General features: G+C 54.2%; 1 protein-coding gene across 16 annotated transcripts in view; it reads right to left on the bottom strand.

The window, feature by feature from the left end:
- ELN (elastin) overlaps positions 1-21,143 on the bottom strand; it is a 45,320-nt gene that overhangs the window by 7,478 nt on the left and 16,699 nt on the right. For 3 of the 16 annotated variants that reach the window (XR_004432839.1, XR_004432840.1, XR_004432841.1), the window contains exons 10-30: positions 20,587-20,658; positions 19,043-19,072; positions 18,493-18,564; positions 17,539-17,580; positions 17,054-17,113; positions 16,697-16,750; positions 14,242-14,322; positions 14,083-14,142; positions 12,382-12,573; positions 10,758-10,811; positions 9,186-9,314; positions 8,914-8,955; positions 8,161-8,247; positions 7,932-7,988; positions 5,126-5,272; positions 4,978-5,037; positions 4,667-4,786; positions 4,021-4,059; positions 2,088-2,158; positions 1,946-2,002; positions 1,310-1,378 (exon numbers count right to left, since the gene is read on the bottom strand). Coding sequence is in view for 1 of the 16 variants with exons in the window: in XM_033192860.1 (XP_033048751.1) it covers positions 2,107-2,158; positions 4,021-4,059; positions 4,667-4,786; positions 4,978-5,037; positions 5,126-5,272; positions 7,932-7,988; positions 8,161-8,247; positions 8,914-8,955; positions 9,186-9,314; positions 10,758-10,811; positions 12,382-12,573; positions 14,083-14,142; positions 14,242-14,322; positions 16,697-16,750; positions 17,054-17,113; positions 17,539-17,580; positions 18,493-18,564; positions 19,043-19,072; positions 20,587-20,658 (1,450 nt within the window). In the remaining 15 variants the exon portion in view is untranslated. The remainder of the gene's footprint in view (positions 1-1,309; positions 1,379-1,945; positions 2,003-2,087; positions 2,159-4,020; positions 4,060-4,666; positions 4,787-4,977; positions 5,038-5,125; positions 5,273-7,931; positions 7,989-8,160; positions 8,248-8,913; positions 8,956-9,185; positions 9,315-10,757; positions 10,812-12,381; positions 12,574-14,082; positions 14,143-14,241; positions 14,323-16,696; positions 16,751-17,053; positions 17,114-17,538; positions 17,581-18,492; positions 18,565-19,042; positions 19,073-20,586; positions 20,659-21,143) is intronic. The other 13 variants (XR_004432845.1, XR_004432846.1, XR_004432848.1 and 10 more) reach the window with 10 other exon arrangements.

The raw sequence follows: 21,143 nt of genomic DNA, 5'->3' as shown, positions 1-21,143 counted from the left end.
AGAGCTGTGCAGGCCGGTTTAGAGGGGGAGACACAATGACAGCCCAAGAAAGGGGGAAATGGCCACACAAGGTCAGCCACGATGGCGGAGACTTAGGGAAAGAAATTTCTTTTTTTTCTTTTTTTTTTGAGAAGGAGTCTCTCTCCGTTGCCCAGGCTGGAGTGCAGTGGCGCGATCTCAGCTCACCGCAAGCTCCGCCTCCTAGGTTTACACCATTCTCCTGCCTCAGCCTCCCGAGTAGCTGGGACTGCAGGCGCCTGCCACCGCACCCGGCTAATTTTTTGTATTTTTTAGTAGAGACGGGGTTTCACCGAGTTAGCCAGGATGGTCTCGATCTCCTGACCTCGTGATCCACCCGCCTTGGCCTCCCAAAGTGCTGGGATTACAGGCGTGAGCCACCGCTCTCGGCCAGGGAAAGCAATTTCTTTCCAAGCTTTGATTTCTTTCTTGGAGAATGGGCAACTCCCACCGCAGTGGTCATGTGGGTTGAAAGAGAGAGGAGAGGGGGAGGATTGGGACCCTGGCAGCCAGGGATAGCCCCAGGTCCCGTTTGCCACATTGTTTTTATTTTGTTTTGGGATGAGGTCTTGCTCTGTTGCCCAGGCTGGAGTGCAGCAGCGCGATCTCGGCTCACTGCAACCTCTGCCTCCTGGGTTCAAGCAATTCTCCTGTCTCAGTCTCCTGAGTAGCTGGGATTACAGGCATGCATCACCATGCCCAGCTCATTTTTATATTTTTAGTAGAGACATTGGTGGAGTTGCTGGAGCCCATGTTGGCCATGCTGGTCTCGAACTCCTGACCTCAGGTGATCCACCCACCTCTGCCTCCCAAAGTGCTGGGATTATAGGCATGAGCCACCATACCTGGCCTCTTTTTCTTTTCTTTTTTCTTTTCTTTTTTTTTTTTTTATGACAGGGTCTCACGCTGCTGCCCAGGCTGGAATGCAGTGGTGCTATCTCAGCTCACTGCAGCCTCCGCCTCCTGGGCTCAAGTGATCCTCTGGCCTCAGCCTCCCAAGTAGCTGGGAATACAGGCGCCCACCACCACGCCCGGCTAACTTTTGTATTTTTGGTAGAGATGAGGTTTCACCATGTCACACAGGCTGGTCTCAAACTCCTGACCTCAGGTGATCCGCCCGCCTTGGCCTACTAGAGTGCTGGGACTGTAGGTGTGACCCACCGCACCTGGCCGAGAGGACGTCTTGAGCAAAGACATGGCAGGGGTGGGAAAGAAAGTCTCTGTCTCTGTCTCCATCTCTGTCTCTCATACACACACTCCATGCACGCACTGATTTCAGAACAACGCTTACCTCCAAGGCCCCCAATACCTGGGACGACTCCAAGCCCTCCGACTCCGAGTCCAGCGGGTCCCCCTAGGCCTGTGGAGAGAGCTCAGCATTGGACTCTGCCGGTCAGAAAGGTGGGACTGGGGGCCGGGCACGGTGGCTCAAGCCTGTAATCCCAGCACTTTGGGAGGCCGAGACAGGCGGATCACGAGGTCAGGAGATCGAGACCATCCTGGCTCACCCTGTGAAACCCCGTCTCTACTAAAAAAATACAAAAAAAAAAAAACTAGCCGGGCGAGGTGGCGGGCGCCTGTAGTCCCAGCTACTGGGGAGGCTGAGGCAGGGGAATGGCATGAACCCGAAAGGCGGAGCTTGTAGTGAGCTGAGATCCGGCCACGGCACTCCAGTTTGGGCGACAGAGCGAGACTCCGTCTCAAAAAAAAAAAGGAAAGGTGGGACTGAAGCCTCAGCCTGAGGAGGGTGGAGGTGTCCTCTGGGGACCCAGGTGGAGCCTGAGCTCTCCTGGCCTTCGATGGCACAGTGGGGCCAGGAGGTGTCTGGGGCAGGGAGTCTGAGTCTACAGTGTCTGGTCAGAGGCTCCTCCCACACCCTGGGGGCCTGGGGGTCTGGCAGCAGCTCCCACCTCCACCCAGTGCTCACCAAACTGGGCGGCTTTGGCAGCAGCTTTGGCTGCGGCAGCAGCGGCGGGTGCGGCTCCTGGGAATACAGACTGAGTTTAGGGAGGGACTCAGTACTGATTAGCCTCCCTCCCCAGCCAGCCCCTCCTGGGGTTTCAACTCACCCACCACACACCTGGGATGCCTACTCCACCGAGAGCCCCGACCCCTCCAAGGGCCCCAGGCACTCCTGCTCCTGCGTGGAGAGGAAAGAAGATGAGTGGTCCATTTCTGAACGATGGGTCTCCCTGCCCCAGGGACAACAACGCAAGCAGACAGGTAGCAGGGGCCATGTGACACAGGGGAGGAGCAGCGGATAGGAAGTCCAGTCCTTGTTTTGTTTTGAGATGGGGTTTTGCTCTGTCACCCTGGCTGGGGTGCAGTAGTACAATCATAGTTCATTGCAGCCTCCGACTCCTGGGCTCATGTGATCCTCCTGCCTTAGCCTCTCGAAGGTGTGAGTCACTGTGCCTAGCCTTAAAAGTTCTTTTGTAGGCCGGGTGCGGTGGCTCACGCCTGTAATCCCAGCACTTTGGGAGGCTGAGACTAGTGGATCACCTGAGGTCAGGAGTTTGAGACCAGCCTGGCCAACATGGTGACACCCAGTCTCTACTAAAAATACAAAAATTAGCCAGGCGTGGTGGTGCGTGCCTGTAATCCCAGCTATTTGGAAGACTGAGGCAGGAGGATCACTTGAACCTGGGAGGTGGAGGCTGCAGTGAGCTGAGATCGTACCACTGCACTCCAGCCTGGGCGACAGAGCAAGACTCTGTCAAAACAAACAAACAAACAAACAAACAAACAATGGCAATAGTATCTACAGCAGGCACTTGACATTCTGAGTGCTTCACACTTAGCAGCCCATTTTTTATGCATTGCAGCAGGAAAGGTAGGCACTATTGTCATTCCCATTTTGCAGATGAGAATGCTGAGGCAGAGCAGAGGTTAAGCAGTGTGCTCAGGGCTTCAAGGGCGGGAAGTGGCTGGGGAGCCTGCGCCCTTCGTGGCTCTACCACGTGACGTCACTCTGTTTCCCTGGCAATGTCTGTTGACTCAGGCCTGCCAAGCAGTCAGCAGTGAGCAGGGGAGGAGGCAGGGCCGCTGGGGGTCAGCGCTAAAGAAGCCAGGATTTTCTGAGGTAGAAACTGGCCCCAAGTGGACCTGCCCGGTTAGTTGGTGGATCCCTGGGGGAGTCTTCTACCTCCCCCTAACTCTGCTCACAGGAGGCCAGGAATGCAGGGGCCACAGACAGCATGGGTCTGGCCAGGTGGGGCTGCCAGAGCGCCAAGCGCAGAGGCTGTGGGACTGCCACGTCCTCTGGGCTGGCTTGTGGCGGGAGCAGTCCTCCTGGCAGGACAGGAAGGCAGGCGGGGGGCCGGGGGTGCCCAGATGAGGAATACCAGCTCCTCTGCTCGGGCCAGAGAGCTGGGGTGGAGGCAGAGACTGTCCAGACTCCTCATACCCACAGCAGGCCCAGCCCCTTCCTGGACGCAGGGACTATGAAACTGTCAGGGTCAGAGCGGGCTTAGGGACGGTGGAATTACCTCCTGGGGGGCAACTGGGATTTCAAGGGTGTTTTTGGTGATCACAGGGGTTGAAGACACCACAAGCATTTAGTGGGCAGGGGCCAGGTTTTTAAACTGTCATAAATGTGTCCTAGAGACTGTCTTTTTTTTTTTTTGAGACAGAGTCTTGCTCTGTCGTTCAGGTTGGAGTGCAGTGGTGTGATCTTGGCTCACTGCAGCCTCCATCTCCTGGGTTCAAGTGATTCTCCTGCCTCAGCCTCCTGAGTAGCTGGGATTACAGGCGTGCACCACCACGCCTGGCTAATTTTTGTATTTTTAGTGGAGATAGGGTTTAACCATATTGGTCAGGCTGGTCTGGAACTCCTGACCTCAGGTGATCTGCCCGCCTCGGCCTCCCAAAGTGCTGGGATTATAGACGTGAGCCAACATGCCCGGCCGAAACTGCCTTTTTCTATCATGACCACCCCAGTCCTGTGCTGTCAGGGATGGTGTGGTGGCAAGGGAGCCACAAGTGGTTGTGGGGTGCACTCACCATATTTGGCTGCTTTAGCCGCAGCCAGGGCTCCAGGTACTGAGGAGAAAGAAAAGTCGGGGGGTGGTCAGCAGCCGAGCTCTGTGCCTGGGAGTTCTACCGCCTCCTCTAGGGAGCCCTCCCTGACCTCCTTGGCCTTTTGCTTCCTCAAAGCCCTGAAGCTGTACAGGCACAGAGCTTTAGTGCTGAACAGTGCCTCTGCCTTCCATCTGGCCCCTCCTTCTCTCCTCAGGCCTAGCATGGCTTGCCTGAGGCTGGGCACAGAGTGGGGCTCAGTAACCAGCTGGTGAAGATCTGTAGTTCCTAGTGGCCCCCTGGCCACAGAGCACTGCTGAAGGGGAGCCAGGCTGATCTACCTGCTCCTTCCCTTGGTGGAGGGCAAGCTTTTTCTCAGTCTGCAGCCCTGTCACCCCTCTACTGAGAAGGCAGATACTCTGCAGTTGGGCAGCCTGGGGTCTCTTGGCCTGGTCTGCCCTCCTCCCTCTGTCCATTACCCCCAGATACTTAGGAGAACCTAACGAGGATTTTACTATGCACCCCTGGGTGGTGAGGGGGTGCTGGGGAGGTGCTAGGAGTAGGAGGGATCTCGTTCCCTGAGCTCAGGGGACAGGCTCCGCCTAACCCCTAGAAGCCCCCTCACCCGCACCTGCCCCGAAGCCAGGAACACCAACACCAACTCCAAGTCCAGGAACGCCGGCACCAACTCCAAGTCCAGGAACAGCACCAACTCCAAGTCCAGGAACAGCACCAAGCCCAGCTGCAGCTCCTGCAGACAGAGGGCAGTGGTGGCGACAGCAGGCAGGGAGCATGCCCCTGAGGAGGTGTCCTGCCCAGGGAGCTGAAACTAGTCCCAAAGGAAGGGGCCCAGATCCAAGCAGCAGCCTCTGCCCTGGTCGTTGCTCCTAACCAGCTCTGGGCTCATTGGGGAGAGGAGAGAAAGGTGGGCGAGGCACTCACGGAGCTGGGCTTTGGCAGCTGCCTTGGCAGCAGATTTCGCTGCAGCTGGGGCTCCCACTCCTGGAGGGAGAGAGTGGGGATTAGAGATGGAGGTGGGGCCGATGGAGGCTTCGGGGGCCCCTCAGGCTCACTGACTCATGAAACTCACCTGCAACTCCAGGGCCAATGCCAATGCCAGGAGCCACGCCAACGCCAGGAGCCACACCAACTCCAGGAGCCACGCCAACGCCAGGAGCCACGCCAACTCCAGGAGCCACACCAACTCCAGGAGCCACGCCGACACCAGGAACTAACCCTGTAAGATTGAGAAGAGCTGATCATTAACCAAGGCCCGATCAAAGAAGACAGAAGCTTATGGAAAGAGGGCTAGAGCCTCGGCCCTGGCATAGATTTGCTGTGTGACCGTGGATCAGTTACTTTCCCTTGCTGGGCCTCAGCTTCCTCATCCCTAAAATGAAGTGTGTGCAGGCTCAGGAGTTCATAACCTTGTTTTTTTGGAGACAGAGTCTCACTTTGTCACCCAGGCTGGAGTGCAATGGTGCGATCTCGGCTCACTGCAACCACCAACTCCCAAGTTCAAGCAAGTCTCCTGCCTCAGCCTCCTGAGTAGCTGGGACTACAGGTGCGCACCACCATGCCCGGCTAATTTTTTTGTATTTTTAGTAGAGACAGGGTTTCATCGTGTTGACCAGGCTGGTCTTGAACTCCTGACCTCAGGTGATCCACCTGCCTCGACCTCCCAAAGTGCTGGGATTATAGCTGTGAGCTGCTGCATCTGGCCAGGAGTTCTTAACTTTTTCAGGGACAAGGACCCCTTGGAGATTTGAGGCTGATGGAGGCAGATTTACATTATATAAGGGGCTTTGTAAGACAGAAAGGCTTTGGGTTCAAATCTCAGCTCAGCCACCGTTTAGCTGTGCAACTGTAGGCAAGTTACTTAAGCTCTGGGAACCTCAGTTGCCATATCTGTAAAAGGGAAAAATAAACTCAACTCTATAAGATCGTTTGTAGGCCAGGCACATCGGCTCATGCCTGTCATCCCAGCACTTTGAGAAGCCAATGTGAGAGGATTGCCTGCAATTTTTTTTTTTTTTTTTTTGAGACGGAGTCTCACTCCGTCGCCCAGGCTGGAGTGCAGTGGCGCGATCTCCACTCACTGCAAGCTCCGCCTTCCGGGTTCACGCCATTGTCCTGCCTCAGCCTCCCGTGTAGCTGGGACTACAGGCACCCGCCACCGCGCCCGGCTAATTTTTGTATTTTTAGTAGAGACGGGGTTTCACCGTGTTAGTCAGGATGGCCTTGATCTCCTGACCTCGTGATCCGCCCGTCTTGGCCTCCCAAAGTGCTGGGATTATAGGCGTGAGCCACCGCGCCCAGCCTTTTTTTTTTTTTTTTTTTACACTGGGCATGGTGCCACGTGCCTGTAGCCCCAGCTACTAGGGATACTAAGGGGGAAGAATCGCTTAAGTCAGGAGTTTGAGGCCTGCAGTGAGCTATGACGGCATCACTGCACTCCAGCCTGGGCGACAATGTGAGACCCTGTCACAAATAAATAGGTAATAAAGATTGTTGTGTGTGAGAATTTGGGGCTCAGCAGGCCTGCAGTTGAAATACTGTCTGGCCTATTCAGCCTTAGAGATTCTGATCTGAACCTTTTAGCCCACAGGTCCCTGGTGCCAAGGCCTACAGACCCCATGCCCAGGGCCTGAGATACAGTTGAGCTCTACAGTTGGTGCTGCTACAATTTGCCATGTTCAGAAAAGTGTGGGCACCTGGGGCTGCCAGGGTGGCCCTCAAATATAGCAAAAGATGGGGAACAAGAAGTACTGCAGGCCGGGCATGGTGGCTCAAGCCTGTAATCCCAGCACTTTGGGAGGCAGAGGTGTGAGGATCGCTTGAGCCCAGGAGTTTGATACCAGCCTGATCACCATAGTGAGACCACTGTTGCTACAAAAAAAATTTAAAAATGAGCCAGGCATGGTGGTGGGCACCTGTGGTCGCTGCTTGGGAGTTGGACGCAGACAGATTGCTTGAGCCTGGCAGGTTGAGGCTGCAGTGAGCTATGATTGTGGCACTGTACCCCAGCCTGGGTGACAGAGCTAGACCCAATCTCAAGAAGAAGGAAGAAGAAGAAGGAGAAGGAGGAAAAAGAAGGAGGAGAAGAAAGAAGAAGGAGGAGAAGGAGGAGAAGAAAGAAGGAGGAGAAGAAGGAGGAAAAAGAAGACGAAGAAGGAGAGAAGGAGAAGAAGGAGGAGGAGGAGGAGGAGAAGAAGAAGAAGAAGAAGAAGAAGAAGAAGAAGAAGAAGAAGAAGAAGAAGAAGAAGAAGAGGAGGAGGAGGAGGAGGAGGAAGAGGGAAGAAGAAAGAAGAAGGAGAAGAAGAGGAAGAAGAAGGAGGAGGAGAAGAAGAGAAGAAAGAAGAAGAAGAAGAAAGAAGAAGGTGAAGAAGGGAGAAGAAGCAGGAGGAGGAGAAGGAGAAGGAAAAGAAGCAGGAGGAGAAGAAGAAGAAAGAAAAAGAAGAGGAAGGAGAAGAATAATGAGAAGAAGGAGGAGGAGGGAGAAGGGGAAGGAGAAGGAGAAGAAGAAAGAAGAAGAGGAAGGAAGAGGAGGAGGAGGAGCACAAGAAGGAGAAGGAGAAAGAGAAGGAGAAGGGGGAGAACTGGAGTCCGTCAAGGGGAGCTGGAGTTCAGCATGAGGTCAGGTCCCTAATAGCCTGGGAGGCACCAGGGACTTTAGGAACAGGGAGGCTCACACTGCTCACCCTGCTTCCCTAATGTGAAACGTCACCCACACTCCTAGAGGTCATCAGTGGACCAAAAGCTCTAAGGAGGGCCCACCCCAGAACGTGACAGCCTAAGGGGGGTGGAAAGGAACAGGGAGCTGGGCGGTCAGATCCCAGAGCAGGGCACATGAGAAGGCAGCGCTCCGTGAGCCGATGGCGGGGGTGAGGACTTACCAAACTGGGCGGCTTTGGCGGCTGCTTTAGCAGCTGCAGCTGCTGGGGTCCCCACTCCTAGAGGTGTGAAGAGAAGGGGTGAGGGAGTGGTCTCTCGCACCCCTCCCTGCTTCCCATCTCTAGGCTCAGTCTTCCCGTTTGTAAAATGGTGCAGTCGACCTTGGTCAACTCCAGGGACCCTTCCATGAGACAAACTAAACCGGTCTCTGGGCTGGAGAACACAGCTCACCTGGCACTCCTCCCACGCCCGGCACACCTGGGACTATGCCTCCAGCACCTGGCACCAGCCCACCCAGCACTCCTGCTCCTGCAGCACCTGGGGGAGTGGAGAACTTTCAGCCTTGCCCCTCCCAGTGCTCACTTCTTGGGGGAGCATGGGTGGGTGGGAGAATTGGGGGAAGAAGAGAATGGCTTCCTGGCACCTTCATTTCTTTTTACTTATTTATTTTTATTTTTGGAATCGGAGTCTCCCTCTGTCACCCAGGCTGGAGTGCAATGGTGTAATCTCTGCTCACTGCAGCCTCTACCTCCCAGGTTCAAGCCATTCTCCTGCCTCAGCGTCCCAAGTAGCTGGGACTATAGGTGCCTGCCACCATGCCCAGCTAATTTTTGTATTTTTCAGTAGAGACAGGGTTTCACCATGTTGGCCAGGCTGGTCTTGAACCCTTGGCCTCAAGGGATCCACCTGCCTCGGCCTCCCAAAGTGCCGGGATTACAGGCGTAAGCCACCCAGCCTGGCCAGGCACCTTCGGTTCTAGGGGTGGGGGGTGGGGTGATGAGCAGGTCACCAACAGTACTAACAGGAAGCATCTGAAAAGGACAGTAAGAGTGGAGTGTGGCTTTGGAAGATGGGGCAGGGGCCTGGTGACCTTGGTCCAGGCCATTTCAGTCCTGGAGGCCTGGGAGTCAGTTTGCCCTGAGGTTGGTCCTTGAGCCCCGCAGGAGAGCAGGGCTTGGGGTCAGGCAGGACAGGGGCACTTACCGTACTTGGCAGCCTTGGCAGCAGCTGCTGCCTGAGCTTCAGCTACAAGGAAACGAGAAAGAAAGAGACCCTCAGAAGCCTTGCCTGGGTCTCCTCTGAGCCGTGTTTAAAGCTCTTCTGCCCTGTAAGGCATGGACGACCTCACTTCTTCCCCAACTCCTCCCTGAGCACATTCAAGCCCGATCTACAGTCCCCACTGCCCCTGCAGAGCTGAGCAGACAAGAGGCCCCATCTCTTCTCAACCCATGTCCCCAGATGTGATGAAGGCTCACGGGAAATGGCAGCTCCTGGGACACCTCCGACTCCGGGGATACCTCCGACTCCGACACCATAGCCGGGAAAGCCCCCAGCTCCAACCCCAAAAGTAGGAATGCCTCCAACTCCGACTCCGGCCCTGGCCCCTGCAGAGGGAAGGGAGCCAAATGGAAAGGAAGCTCAGTGAGAGAGGCTGGGCGGGCTCTGAAGGATGTTGATGGACTGGGAAAGAGGATGCAAGTTTCCCCAGGCCTTGTCCATAAAAGACAGAAAACTGGGATGCCTGGGTTCTCTGCAGCCTCCACCATGAAGCCTTTAAAAAAAAATTCTGGGCCAGGCACAGTGGCTTATGCCTGTAATCCTAACATTTTGGGAGGCTGAGGCGGGTGGATCACCTGAGGTTAGGAGTTCGAGACCAGCCTGGCCAATATGGTGAAACTCCAACTCTACTCAAAATACAAAAATCAGCCAGGCGTGGTAATGTGCACCTGTAATCCCATTTACATGGGAGGATGAGGCAGGAGAATCACTTGAGCTGGGATCATGCCACTGCACTCCAGCCTGGGTGACAGAGTGAGACTTCGTCTCAAAAAAAAAAAAAATTTTTTTTTGGCTGGGTGTGGTGGCTCATGCCCATAATCCTAGCACTTTGGGAGGCGGAGGCAGGTGGATCATTTGAGGCCAGGAGTTTGAGACCAGCCTGGCCAACATGGCAAAGCCTTGTCTCTACTGAAAATACAAAAATTAGCTAGGCATGGTGACGTGTGTCTGTAATCCCAGCTTCTTGGGAGACTGATGATGCATGAGAATTGCTTGAACCTGGGAGGCAGAGGTTGCAGTGAGCCAAAATCATGCTACTGCACTCCAGCCTGGGCAACAGAGTAAGTCTCTATCTCAGAAAAAAAAAAGAAAAAAAAATTTAATTCATTTTTTATTTTTTGTAGAGATGGGGTCTTGCTATGTTGCCCAGGCTGGTCTCAAACTCCTGGCCTCAAGTGATCCTCCTGCCTTGACCTCCCAAGTAGCTGGAAAAAACAGGCACATGCCACTATGCCCAGCTAATTTTTACATCTGATGTAGAGACAGGGTCTTGCTATTTTGCCCATGCTGGTCTCTAATTCCCAGCCTCAAGCGATTCTCCTACCTTGGTCTCCCAAAATGCTGGAATTACAGATGTGAGCCACTGCACCCAGCCCCGCCATGAAGCCTTTACGGATACTCTTCAGTCCTCCTCTGGCCCCTCTCCTCTCTGAGCACTTGGGGAAGCCCCCCTTTGTTGGATGTAGAGAGACTATTGGCAGAATCCCCAGACAGTTTTGGGCTCCTCTGAGAGGGCCTTGGCCAGAGCAGGGAGGGTCAGGGTCACTGTCCCCACTGGGAATGCCATCCTGGGACTTTCCCGCCATTCAGCCCCATGGCCCTGTGGTGGAAGACAAACGGGGCAGACATCATCCTGAGGCCTGTCAGTGACTTGCTCGGTGACCCTGGGCAAGTCACTTTCCTTCTCTGGGCAAGTAGAGGAGAGTCCTTTAGTTCTGGTAAGTAGAGGTCAGGACAGCGTGGTGCAGAGCTGTTAGCACAGTACTCACCGTATTTGGCTGCCTTCGCAGCTGCCTTAGCAGCTGCAGCTGGTGACACAGCCCCTGGAGAGACCAAGAGGGACACAAATGCTCAGGAGAGATTGGAGGAGAGCTGCACAGTATGTATCCGTCTGTCTACTCATCTGTGTGTTGGGCCTTCTTCTTTCACGCCAACATAGAGTTGGCTACATCTCCATTTATGCACTGATGATGTCCCCCACCTGCCCGTCTGTATACCCAGCCACCTCCATCATCCATCTACCCAATGACCCACCTCTATACCTGTCTATTTTTTTTTTTTTTTTTTTTGAGACGGAGTCTCAGTCTTGTGGCCCAGGCTGGAGTGCAGTGGCGCGATCTTGGCTCACTGCAAGCTCCGCCTCCCGGGTTCACGCCATTCTCCTGCCTCAGCCTCCTGAGTAGCTGGGACTACAGGCGCCCGCCACCGTGCCCAGCTAATTTTTTGTATTTTTAGTAGAGACGGGATTTCACCGTGGTCTCGATCTCCTGACCTCGTGATCCGCCCGCCTCGGCCTCCCAAAGTGCTGGGATTACAGGCGTGAGCCACCACGCCCGGCCTGTTTCTTTCTATTTTTAGTGGAGGCAGGGTTTCACCATATCGGCCAGGCTGGTCTTGAACTCCTGACCTCAGGTAATCGGCCCATCTTGGCCTCCCAAAGTGCTGAGATTACAGGCGTGAGCCACCCGCACCCGGCTGTCCATTTGTCTGTCTATCCTTGGATCTCAATCCACCCACCCAGCCACCTAACTCTCTGTTCACTCATCTATCTACCAGCTTATCCCATCTGCCTATCTATCCATTCGTCTAACCTTCTATCCAATCATCCATTTTGCATTTGCCTGCCCACCCTTCCACCCACCCATCGATTCATCTGCCCCTCCAACCATGTGCTCATTCATCCATCCATCTACCCATCCATCCACCCATTCTTCCATCCAGCCTCCATCCATCCATCCATCCATCCATCCATCCATCCATCCATCCATCCACCCATTCTTCCATCCAGCCTCCCATCCATCCATCCCCCCATCCATCTACCCATTCATCATCATTCTTCCATCCATCCTCCCATCCATCCATGCCCCCATCCATCCACTCATCTATCCATCCCCCACCCATCCACCCACACATCCACTCACCTACTCATCTCTCCACCCATTCATCCATCCACTTATCCATCCATCCATCCATCCATCCATCCATCCACCCACCCATTCATACACCCATCTATCCATCCATTCATTCATCCACTCACCCATTCATCCATCTACCCACCCATTTGTCCACTTATCCATCCATCAACCCACTTACCCTTCTATCCACCATAAACTGAACACCTACTCAGCTAAGGGCTAGGAACATGGAGTTGAAAAAGACATGGTTCCTGCCCCCCAGAGAACACTGATAACCAGAAGGTCAATTGGAAAATATGATACTGGTTAGAAGCTAATTAGGAGATTGGTGTAACCCAAGGAAGAGAAGATGAGTGGGTGAGATGTGGTCAAGGGTATGGGCAGATGGTTAAGGTGTTAGGGAGAATGCACAAATTTTGGCAATACTCTCAGTATTTCTCTCTTACACACACACACACACACACACAGCCCAGCTCACCTGGAACCCCAGCACCTGGGACAACTGGAATGGCAGCTCCTGGGACACCAACACCTGGAATGGCAGCTCCTGGGACACCAACACCTGGAATGGCAGCTCCTGGGACACCAACACCTGGAATGGCAGCTCCTGGGACACCAACTACTCCCGGGCCAAAGCCTGGCCCACCAGGCACTAAGCCTGCAGCAGCTCCTGTGGAAGGAAAAGCATTGTTCTCCTAACTTATGGGAACCTCAGAGGGGCTCCAAGTGTGGTTAGTAGAGTATGGAAGTGACAGTTGGTCCTGAGTGCACGACTGCAGGTGGGTTGACATTTCCTCTGCATGGATCCAACTCATCAGAGAGACACAGAGAGACTAAGAGGGTCCCTAAAGAGCTCTAGGGATTTGAATCTGTGGGCTGGAGGAATGTGATCTCTTTCTTTTTCTTTCTTTTCTCCTTCTTCCTTCCTTCCTTCCTTCCTCCTTCCTTCCTTCCTTCCTTCCTTCCTTCCTTCCTTCCTTCTTTCTTTCTTTCTTTTTTTTTTTTTTTTTTTGAGACGGAGTCTGGCTCTGCCGCCCAGGCTGGAGTGCAGTGGCCAGCTCTCAGCTCACTGCAAGCTCCGCCTCCCGGGTTCACGCCATTCTCCTGTCTCAGCCTCCCGAGTAGCTGGGACTACAGGCGCCCGCCTCGTCGCCCGGCTAGTTTTTTGTATTTTTTAGTAGAGACGGGGTTTCACCGTGTTAGCCAGGATGGTCTCGATCTCCTGACCTCGTGATCCACCCGTCTCGGCCTCCCAAAGTGCTGGGATTACAGGCTTGAGCCACCGCGCCCGGCCTCTTTCTTTCTTTCTTTCTTTTTCTTTCTCTTTCTTTTTCTTTCTTTCTTTCTCTCTTTCCTTCCTTCCCTCTCTTTTTCTCTTTCTCTCTCTTTCTTTTTCCTTTCTTCCTTTCTCTTTCTTCCTTTCTTTCTTTCCTTCCTGCCTCTCTCTCTCCCTCCCTTCCTCCTTCCCTTCCCTTCCCTTCCTCCTTCCTCCTTCCCTTCCCTTCCCTTCCCTTCCCTTCCCTTCCCTTTCTTCCCTTTCCTTCCTTCCTCTGTCTTTCTGTCTCTCTTTCCTATTTTATTTGAACCAAATTCTCACTTACCCAGGCTGGAGTGCAGTGGCATGATCAGAGCTCACTGCAGCCTTCAACTACTGGGCTCAAGCCATCCTCCCACCTCAGCCTCGTAGGTAGCTGGGACCACAGGCATGTGCCACTATGCCTAGATAATTTTAAAATAATTTTTGGAAAGATGGGGTCTCAGTATGTTGCTCAGGCTGGTCTCAAGCTCCTGGTTTCAGCCTCTCAAATTGTTGGGATTACAGGCGTGAGCCACTGCGCATAGCTAGAATGTGATCTATTTCTAAAACACAGTCAGAATTCCCTCCACTGGGCACCCACTTAGTTGATGCAGCAGACACCTGTGGGCCAGCCCTGGAGGGGATGGAGTGGGGGCAGCAAGGTCCCCTCTGCAAGGTCCTCTCCCTTTGCTGAGTGAATCAGGACAAAACAATAGAGATGGCATCTCAGGTAGAGTGATCAGAAGGAGCAAAGGTAAGGAGGCATGAACAATGCATATTTGGGAAGGGACAAAGACCAAGTCCATCTGGCTTTAGAGCTAGGGTCTCCGAGGTCCATGCAGGGGCCTGAGCTGTGGGCTTGCCACCCCGGCAGGCACTTACCGTACTTGGCTGCCTTAGCGGCTGCTGCTGCAGCTGCAGCTGCAGCTGGAGTCCCGGCACCTGAAAATACAGCCACAGAGGGTGAGGTCCTTGCCCTGTGGCCATCTCAAGGACACACCCACCCCCCCACCCCCCCTCCCCCGCTGGGACAGATGTTACCTGCGATGCCTCCGATTCCAGGAATTGCCCCAGGCGCAGCAGGAACACCGCCCCCTCCAACACCAGGGAGGACTCCAGCACCTGTTGAGATGGGGACAGTGCAATGTACTTTCCCAAGGACCCTCCTGAGGACAGGCAGGATGGCCACTTAGACACCAGCATTTTCACCAGTGCGATCTCATCCAGGAATGGGGCCCAGGTGTCTCCAGATGGGCCTGTTTGGGGAGGCCCCCACCCGACTCTACTGTTCCTTGACTCTCCCCTAAAGTGTCCATTTCAACACGCTCATTAAGGGACTTGCATGTTTTCAGACAAATCCCATTCTAATCACTGCCACATACTGAGAAACCACAAGTGGCCGCTCCCTGGGCCAGAGGGGCCCCTGCAGGAATGTTCAAGACTTCCTCTCCCTGTGTTCCGAAGATGCAGCCAAGTTTGTAATCCAAGCGCCTGGCCACTTGGCTCTGGCAGCCCCTCACAGCCCCGCTCTCCCGCTCCCACATTCCAGCCGTCCCACCAGCCGCTGGGGCCAAGGAGCCTCCTGTGCTGGGAGGGGGGCCTGCAGGGCTTCCGCTGTGAGGCCCAGCTCCAGGCTTCTCCCCACATTCCGCTCTCTTGGACTGGTGGGGAGATAAGGAAAGGGCTTCCCTGGGGCTGAGGATGAAGGAGGACTTCAGCCCTAGTGGTCTGACCCTGAGATGGGCACTACCTGGGGTGGGGGACAGATGCCCACTCCACTCACTGCACGGGCACAGGAATACCACATTCCATCTGCAGCCATGCTAGCCAAGAGCTCACTGGCCTGAGCAGTGAGTTAAAATTTTTATAGTACACATTAAATTGATACATAACTATTAAATGTTTTAAATGCTTATATATGCACCACCTAAAATTATCTTTCTAACCACCATGGTACCCATTTCCTCTGCTTGGCCTCCTCTTTCCTGTTTTAACCACATAGTAAGCTCCATCTTTATTTTTTAAGGCCTGAATCACACGTCACTTTCTTTGGGAAGCCTTTCCCCAGGTAGAAAAAAATGCCTCCCATTTCTTGACTCCCACAACAGTGGCTATATTCTCCACAAGAACTCTTGCTTGTTCCTGATCTCTGAGATGGATGTGTGGGAGGAGGCAGTGAGGGAGGGAAGGAAGGAGACATGGATGAACGCATGGAAGAATGAATGGATGAATGAATGAATGAATGAAGGAAGGAAGGAATGGATGGATGGGTGCATGGATGCATGGAGGAATGGATGGATGCATGCATGCATGGAGAAATGGATGGGTGGGTGCATGGAGGAATGGATCGAGGTATGCACGGAAGAATTGGCAGATGGATGGAAGAATTGATGGAGGGAGTGATGGATGGATGGATTGATGGATGAATGGATTGATGGATGGATGGATGGATATATGGATGAGTGGATGGATGGGTGGATGCATGGAGAAACGGACAGATGGGTGGATGGATGCATGGGTGAGTAGATGGATGGATGGATGAATGGATGGATGAATGGATGGAAGGATGGATGCATGCATGGAGAAATGGATGGATGGCTGCCTGGAGGAACGGACGGAGGGATAGATGGATGCATGGAGGAATGGTTGGATGGACGAATGGGTGCACGGAGGAATAGATGGATAGATGATGGATGGATGAATGGAGCGAGGGAGTGATGGATGGATAAAAGGATGGATGGATGAGGGGATGGATGGATGGATGGATGGGTGTATGGATAGATGGATGCATGGAGGAATGGATGGATGGATGGAAGAATGGATGGAGGGAGGGATTGATGGATGGATGAATGGATGGATAAGTGGATGGATGGATGGATAGATGGATGCATGGAGGAATGGATGGATGGATGAATGCATGGATGTGTAGATAAGTGGATGAATGGATAGATGAGTGGATGGATGGATAGATGGATGCATAGAGGAACGAATGGAGGGATGGATGGATGGATGGATGAACGGGTGAATGAATGAATGGATGGATGGATGAATGGATGGAGGGAGAGATGGATGGATGAATGAACAGGTGGATGAGTGGATGGATGGATGCATGGATGGGTAAATGAGTAGATGAATGGATGGATGGATAGATGGATGCATGGAGGAATGGGAATGGATGGAGGGAGGGACAGATGGATGGATGAAAGGATGGCTGGATGAGTGGATGGATGGATAGATGGATGCATAGAGAAATGGATGGAAGGAGGGAGGGATGGAGAAAGTAATAGACGGATGGAAGGATAAATGGATGCACGGAGGCATGGAAGAATGGTTGGAGGGAGGGATAGATAGATGGGTGGTGTTGAAAATTTTGAGTAAATGGGGATAAGTAGGGGCCACTTTGGTCATTCATCTATGAGGCAGGCTCTCAATAGTAATGGGAATGGAGAGGCTAGGGGGCTGGAGGCCACCAGGTGGGGACTCCAGGGGCACTCACCCAACTTTGCTGCCGCTTTAGCTGCCGCTGCTGCTGCTGCCTGGGGGCCAACCCCTGGGGGAGGGGAGCAGAGGGGAGAGACCTTGAAACAGTGCTCCTGTATCTCCAGAGCCCACTTGTTTCCAGTCCCGAGAGAGCCAATCCACTGACATGCGGGTATATGCGGGGGCTTCAGACCTGGAAGAGGCTGACGGAGCTGCCCCACCCCTCCCCCAGGAGCCTGCTGCAGGTTTGCACCAGGGTCTGGATGCAGGGTGGGCTGCTCTGCTTTCAGGAGAGAACCTCACCCACCCTAGGGCTCTGGAGCCCCGAAGATCAGTGATCCCTCAGCTGGAAGTAAGGTGAGGCTTTCCTTACCTGTCCCGGTTGGGTAACCAGCCTTGCCCGCTGCACCAGCCACTCCTCCGGGCCCATAGCCTGCAAAACAGGGAGGCTTGGTGGTTATCTGTGCAGACGTCACCACTGTTGCCCTCCCCCTCCCCCGGCCCTGCCCTCGGGGCCCAAGCTGTCCTGAGTCTGCACCTGTCACCCCTAGCCAGAGTGAAAACAAATACAAATACGTGTATGGAATTGTTCTGTCCATTTTACAGATGAGGACACAGAGGCTCAAAGAAGGAACACAGCTCACCTAAGGTCTCATTATTGATAGGTGGGAGGGCAGGGATGGAGACCCATGCTGAGTACAAAGTCCATGCCCTTTCCTTCTGAGATTCCCACTCCAAGACCCCAACCCTGCCCCAGCGAGGTGCTCTCCTGGCCCAGGGCTGGAAGCACAGCACCCTTGCTAGGACCCTGGAGTAGGAAAGAGCTGGAAGCCCACAGTCTAGAAGGGTCTCACTCACCGAAAGGTAGTTTCCCTGTGCTGTAGGGCAGTCCATAGCCACCTGGAGAGAGGACGGAGCAAGCTCAGGGGTTTCCCCATGCCTTGCTGGGCTCCCACCAACCTGGGTGGACAGATCTGCCCCCACAGGTGCTGAGGCCTGAGACCTCCCACACCAGGGTCCTGAGCTGCTCCCAGGAGAGCAGAGGTGCTGGGTGGAGGAGGCAGAGGACACTTCTGCCCCGGGGCCCGATGGAACACCCATCCCCCTACAAATTCAAGCCCCATCATGTCCCTGGAGTCTGAGTATTTTCCTTACACCCCCTCCTCAGTGGAAAGCATCTCATTGTCTAAGCTGATTGCAGAGGTAGGGGCAGGAGCACGAGTGGGTGGATGTTAGAGGGATCTTTCCAATTAACCATGTTCCTTTCTATCAGCATAATAGCTTCAGATCGGAGCTATGGGTCTCTGTGCATGAGCGTGCGTGTGTGAGTCCAATATCTGCAGACGACTTTCCCATGCTCTCCTTGGCTGGTGACCATATAGGGGCTTCAATACCTCTTCCCTGCTACCAGAGACACCTGTACCCAGGCTGACTTCTGTGCAGGGAGGTGCAGTGAGTGGTGCATTTTTTCTTCTTCTTCTTGTTTTCTTTTTTTGGAGACAGAGTCTCACTCTGTTACCCAGGCTGGAGTGCAGTGGCGCGATCTCAGCTCACTGCAACCTCCGCCCTCCGGGTTCGAGAGATTCTCCTGCCTCAGCCTCCCCAGTACCTGGGATTACAGGTCTGCACTACCACACCTGGTTAATTTTTGTATTTTTAGTAGGGACGGGGTTTCGCCATGTTGGCCAGGCTGGTCTTGAACTCCTGACCTCAAGTGATCTGCCCGCCTTGGCCTCCCAAAGCGCTGGGATTACAGGCATGAACCACCGCACCCGGCCGAGTGGTACATCTTGAATCATCCCTCTGACTTACCGGGCAGCTTGGGGGCCTTGATGGGGTACCCCAGTGGGACTCCAGGTTGCTGTACCCCAAAGGGTCCAACTCCTGTGGGATTAAAGAGAGCAAGTTCTGGTCCCAGCAGCCCCTTCCAAACCCTCCACCACCCACTCCACTTTCTGCTCAGACAGAAGGAGCTTGCTACAGCATCCAGAAACCATCCTGCTTCGAAGGAATCCCTGAATCTCCATCATGGGTCAGTTGAGAAACTCCCAGCAACAGGCCACTTCCTCCAGGAAGCTGCGGGATTCTCTCCCTCCTGGGGCCTGGGCCCCAGTTCGGGCCTGTAGCCCTTGGCACAGGCTGGCGGGTTTTCTGGACTCCTCTGGACTTTGGGCTGCTATGCCAGCGGAGGCAGCAGGCCTGGGATGGGTGCCACTTTGTGCTACAGCCACTGCAAGGCCTGGTGCAGCAGGCATGGGGGAAATTGGGCAGGCTTGGATAGGATCTTGGGTGCCCAGCCCCTCCCAAGGTAAGAGCGTCTGCCTGGCTGGCCACCCTGCTTCTCCCACCAGCCTTGCCTCACCTGGGATTCCAGCCAAAGCTCCACCTACACCTGTAATGATAAAAAGCTGTCACTGCAGCCCTGGCACTGTGGACACTGGGCCAGACAGTACCAAGGGGCCAGGAGGCCCAAGGAATGGCCAGTTCTTCCCAGACCAGTCCTCGCATGCTGCCCTCACATGAACTCTGGGATTTCTTTTTTTGGAGGCAGAGATTCGCTCTTGTCGCCCAGGTTGGGGTGCGACAAGATCGCAATCTCAACTCTCCGCTTCCCAGGTTCCAGCGATTCTCCTGCCTCAGCCTCCCAAGTAGCTGGGATTACAGGTGCAGGCCACCACACCCAGCTCATTTTTGTATTATTAGTAGAGACGGGGCTTCACCATGTTGGTCAGGCTGACCTCAGGTGATCCACCCACCTCGGCCTCCCAAAGTGCTGGGATTACAGGTATAAGCCACCGCGCCCAGTCTTTTTTTTTTTTTTTTTTTTGAGACAGAGTCTTGTTCTGTTGCCCGGGCTGGAGTGCAGTGGCATGATCTTGGCTCACTGCAGTCTCCGCCTCCCAGGTTCAAGCAATTCTCCTGCCTCAGCCACCTGAGTAGCTGGGATTACAGACATGTACCACGACACCTGGCTAATTTTTGTATTTTTAGTAGTGATGAGGTTTTACCATGTTGGCCAGACTGCTCTTGAACTTCCGACCTCATGTGATCTGTCTGACTCGGCCTCCCAAAATGCTGGGATTACAGGCATGAGCCACCGCACCTGGTTTTCTTTTCTTTTTCTTATTTATTTATTTATTTTTTTGGAAACAGGGTCTCTCTATTGCCCAGGCTGGAGTGCAGGGGCATGATCTCAGCTCACTGCAACCTCTGCCTCCCAGGTTTGAGCGATTCTCCTGCCTCAGCTCCCAAGTAGCTGGGACTACAGGTGCATACCACCACACCTGGCTAATTTTTGTATTTTTAGTAGTGATGAGGTTTCACCATATTGGCCAGGCTGCTCTCGAACTTCTGACCTCAAGTGATCCACCCACCTCGGCCTCCCAAAGTGCTGGGATTACAGGCATGAGCCACTGCATCTGGCCCTCTTTTCTTTCTTTCTTTTTTTTTTGAGGGGGGAGCAGGGTCTCTTTCTGTTGCCCAGGCTGGAGTGTAGTGGTGTGATCACAGTTCACGACAACCTTGATCTCCTGGGCTCAAGAGATCCTCCTGTCTCAGCCTCCTGAGTAGTTGGGACCACAGGTGTGTGTGACCACGTCTGGCTAATTTTTTAATCATGTTTTTGTAGAGGTAAGGTCTTGCTATGTTGCCCAGGCTGGTCTTGAACTCCTGGGCTCAAGCGATCCTCCCAGCTCAGCCTCCCAAAACACTGGGATTACAGGTGTGAGCCAGTGCGCCCAGCCACACGCTGGTGTTTCTCAGCACTAGGCTGCCCAGGGCTGGAACATAAAAGGTGTCACCCAGAGGGCCCTGAGCCAGTCCAGGATCCCACCCCATTTCACACCCAGGGCCAGAAGGTGGTGGGAGAGTCCCCACCATCAGCTCTCTGTCCAGACAGCTGCATACCTGGAGCCTTGGGCTTAACTCCTGTTCCAGTGGGAACTCCAGGGAGCACCCCCACACCGGGGAACCGAGCTCCTGCCGGGGGACAAAGCAGTGAGCATAGGAAGGCAGGCCTTGCAGGCCCTGCTGGGAACCCCTCCCCTCCTCAGGTCCCCCAGCTGACCTCCCTTGGGACCGACTGTCAGCGACAGGCACGGCTCACGGGGCGGGTGGAGAAAGGACCTGTTTAGTGCTGACTTTCCTTCCCTGTCTGGCTCAAGGTCAGAAGATCTGAGTTTTAATCCTATTTCCCAGCCATGTGAGCTTGTGCCTCAGTCAGCCTCATCTCTATGCTGGAGTTAATCACAAAAGCCGTCTCGACCACCCTCCGCAAAAAAGGTAAAGAGAGGGACAGCTGCTGGGTGGTGCCACTCGCCCGTAGACTAGGGAGGCCCATGTTCTCTGGGGCTCTCGTTCACAACCCAGGCCCCCAAAGCAGCCATCCAGCTACAGCTGGGACCATGCCAGCGTCTTCCACCTCTCCCGTCTCCCCTGGGGCTGGGCAGCCTTGGCTCTCGGCG

The sequence above is a fragment of the Trachypithecus francoisi genome, unplaced genomic scaffold (genome assembly GCF_009764315.1).
Source record: "Trachypithecus francoisi isolate TF-2019V2 unplaced genomic scaffold, Tfra_2.0 Lachesis_group4, whole genome shotgun sequence".
Classification (NCBI taxonomy): Eukaryota; Metazoa; Chordata; class Mammalia; order Primates; family Cercopithecidae; genus Trachypithecus; species Trachypithecus francoisi.
Note: the sequence above shows the minus strand (reverse complement) of the source record. Positions and strands in the feature narration are given on the sequence as shown.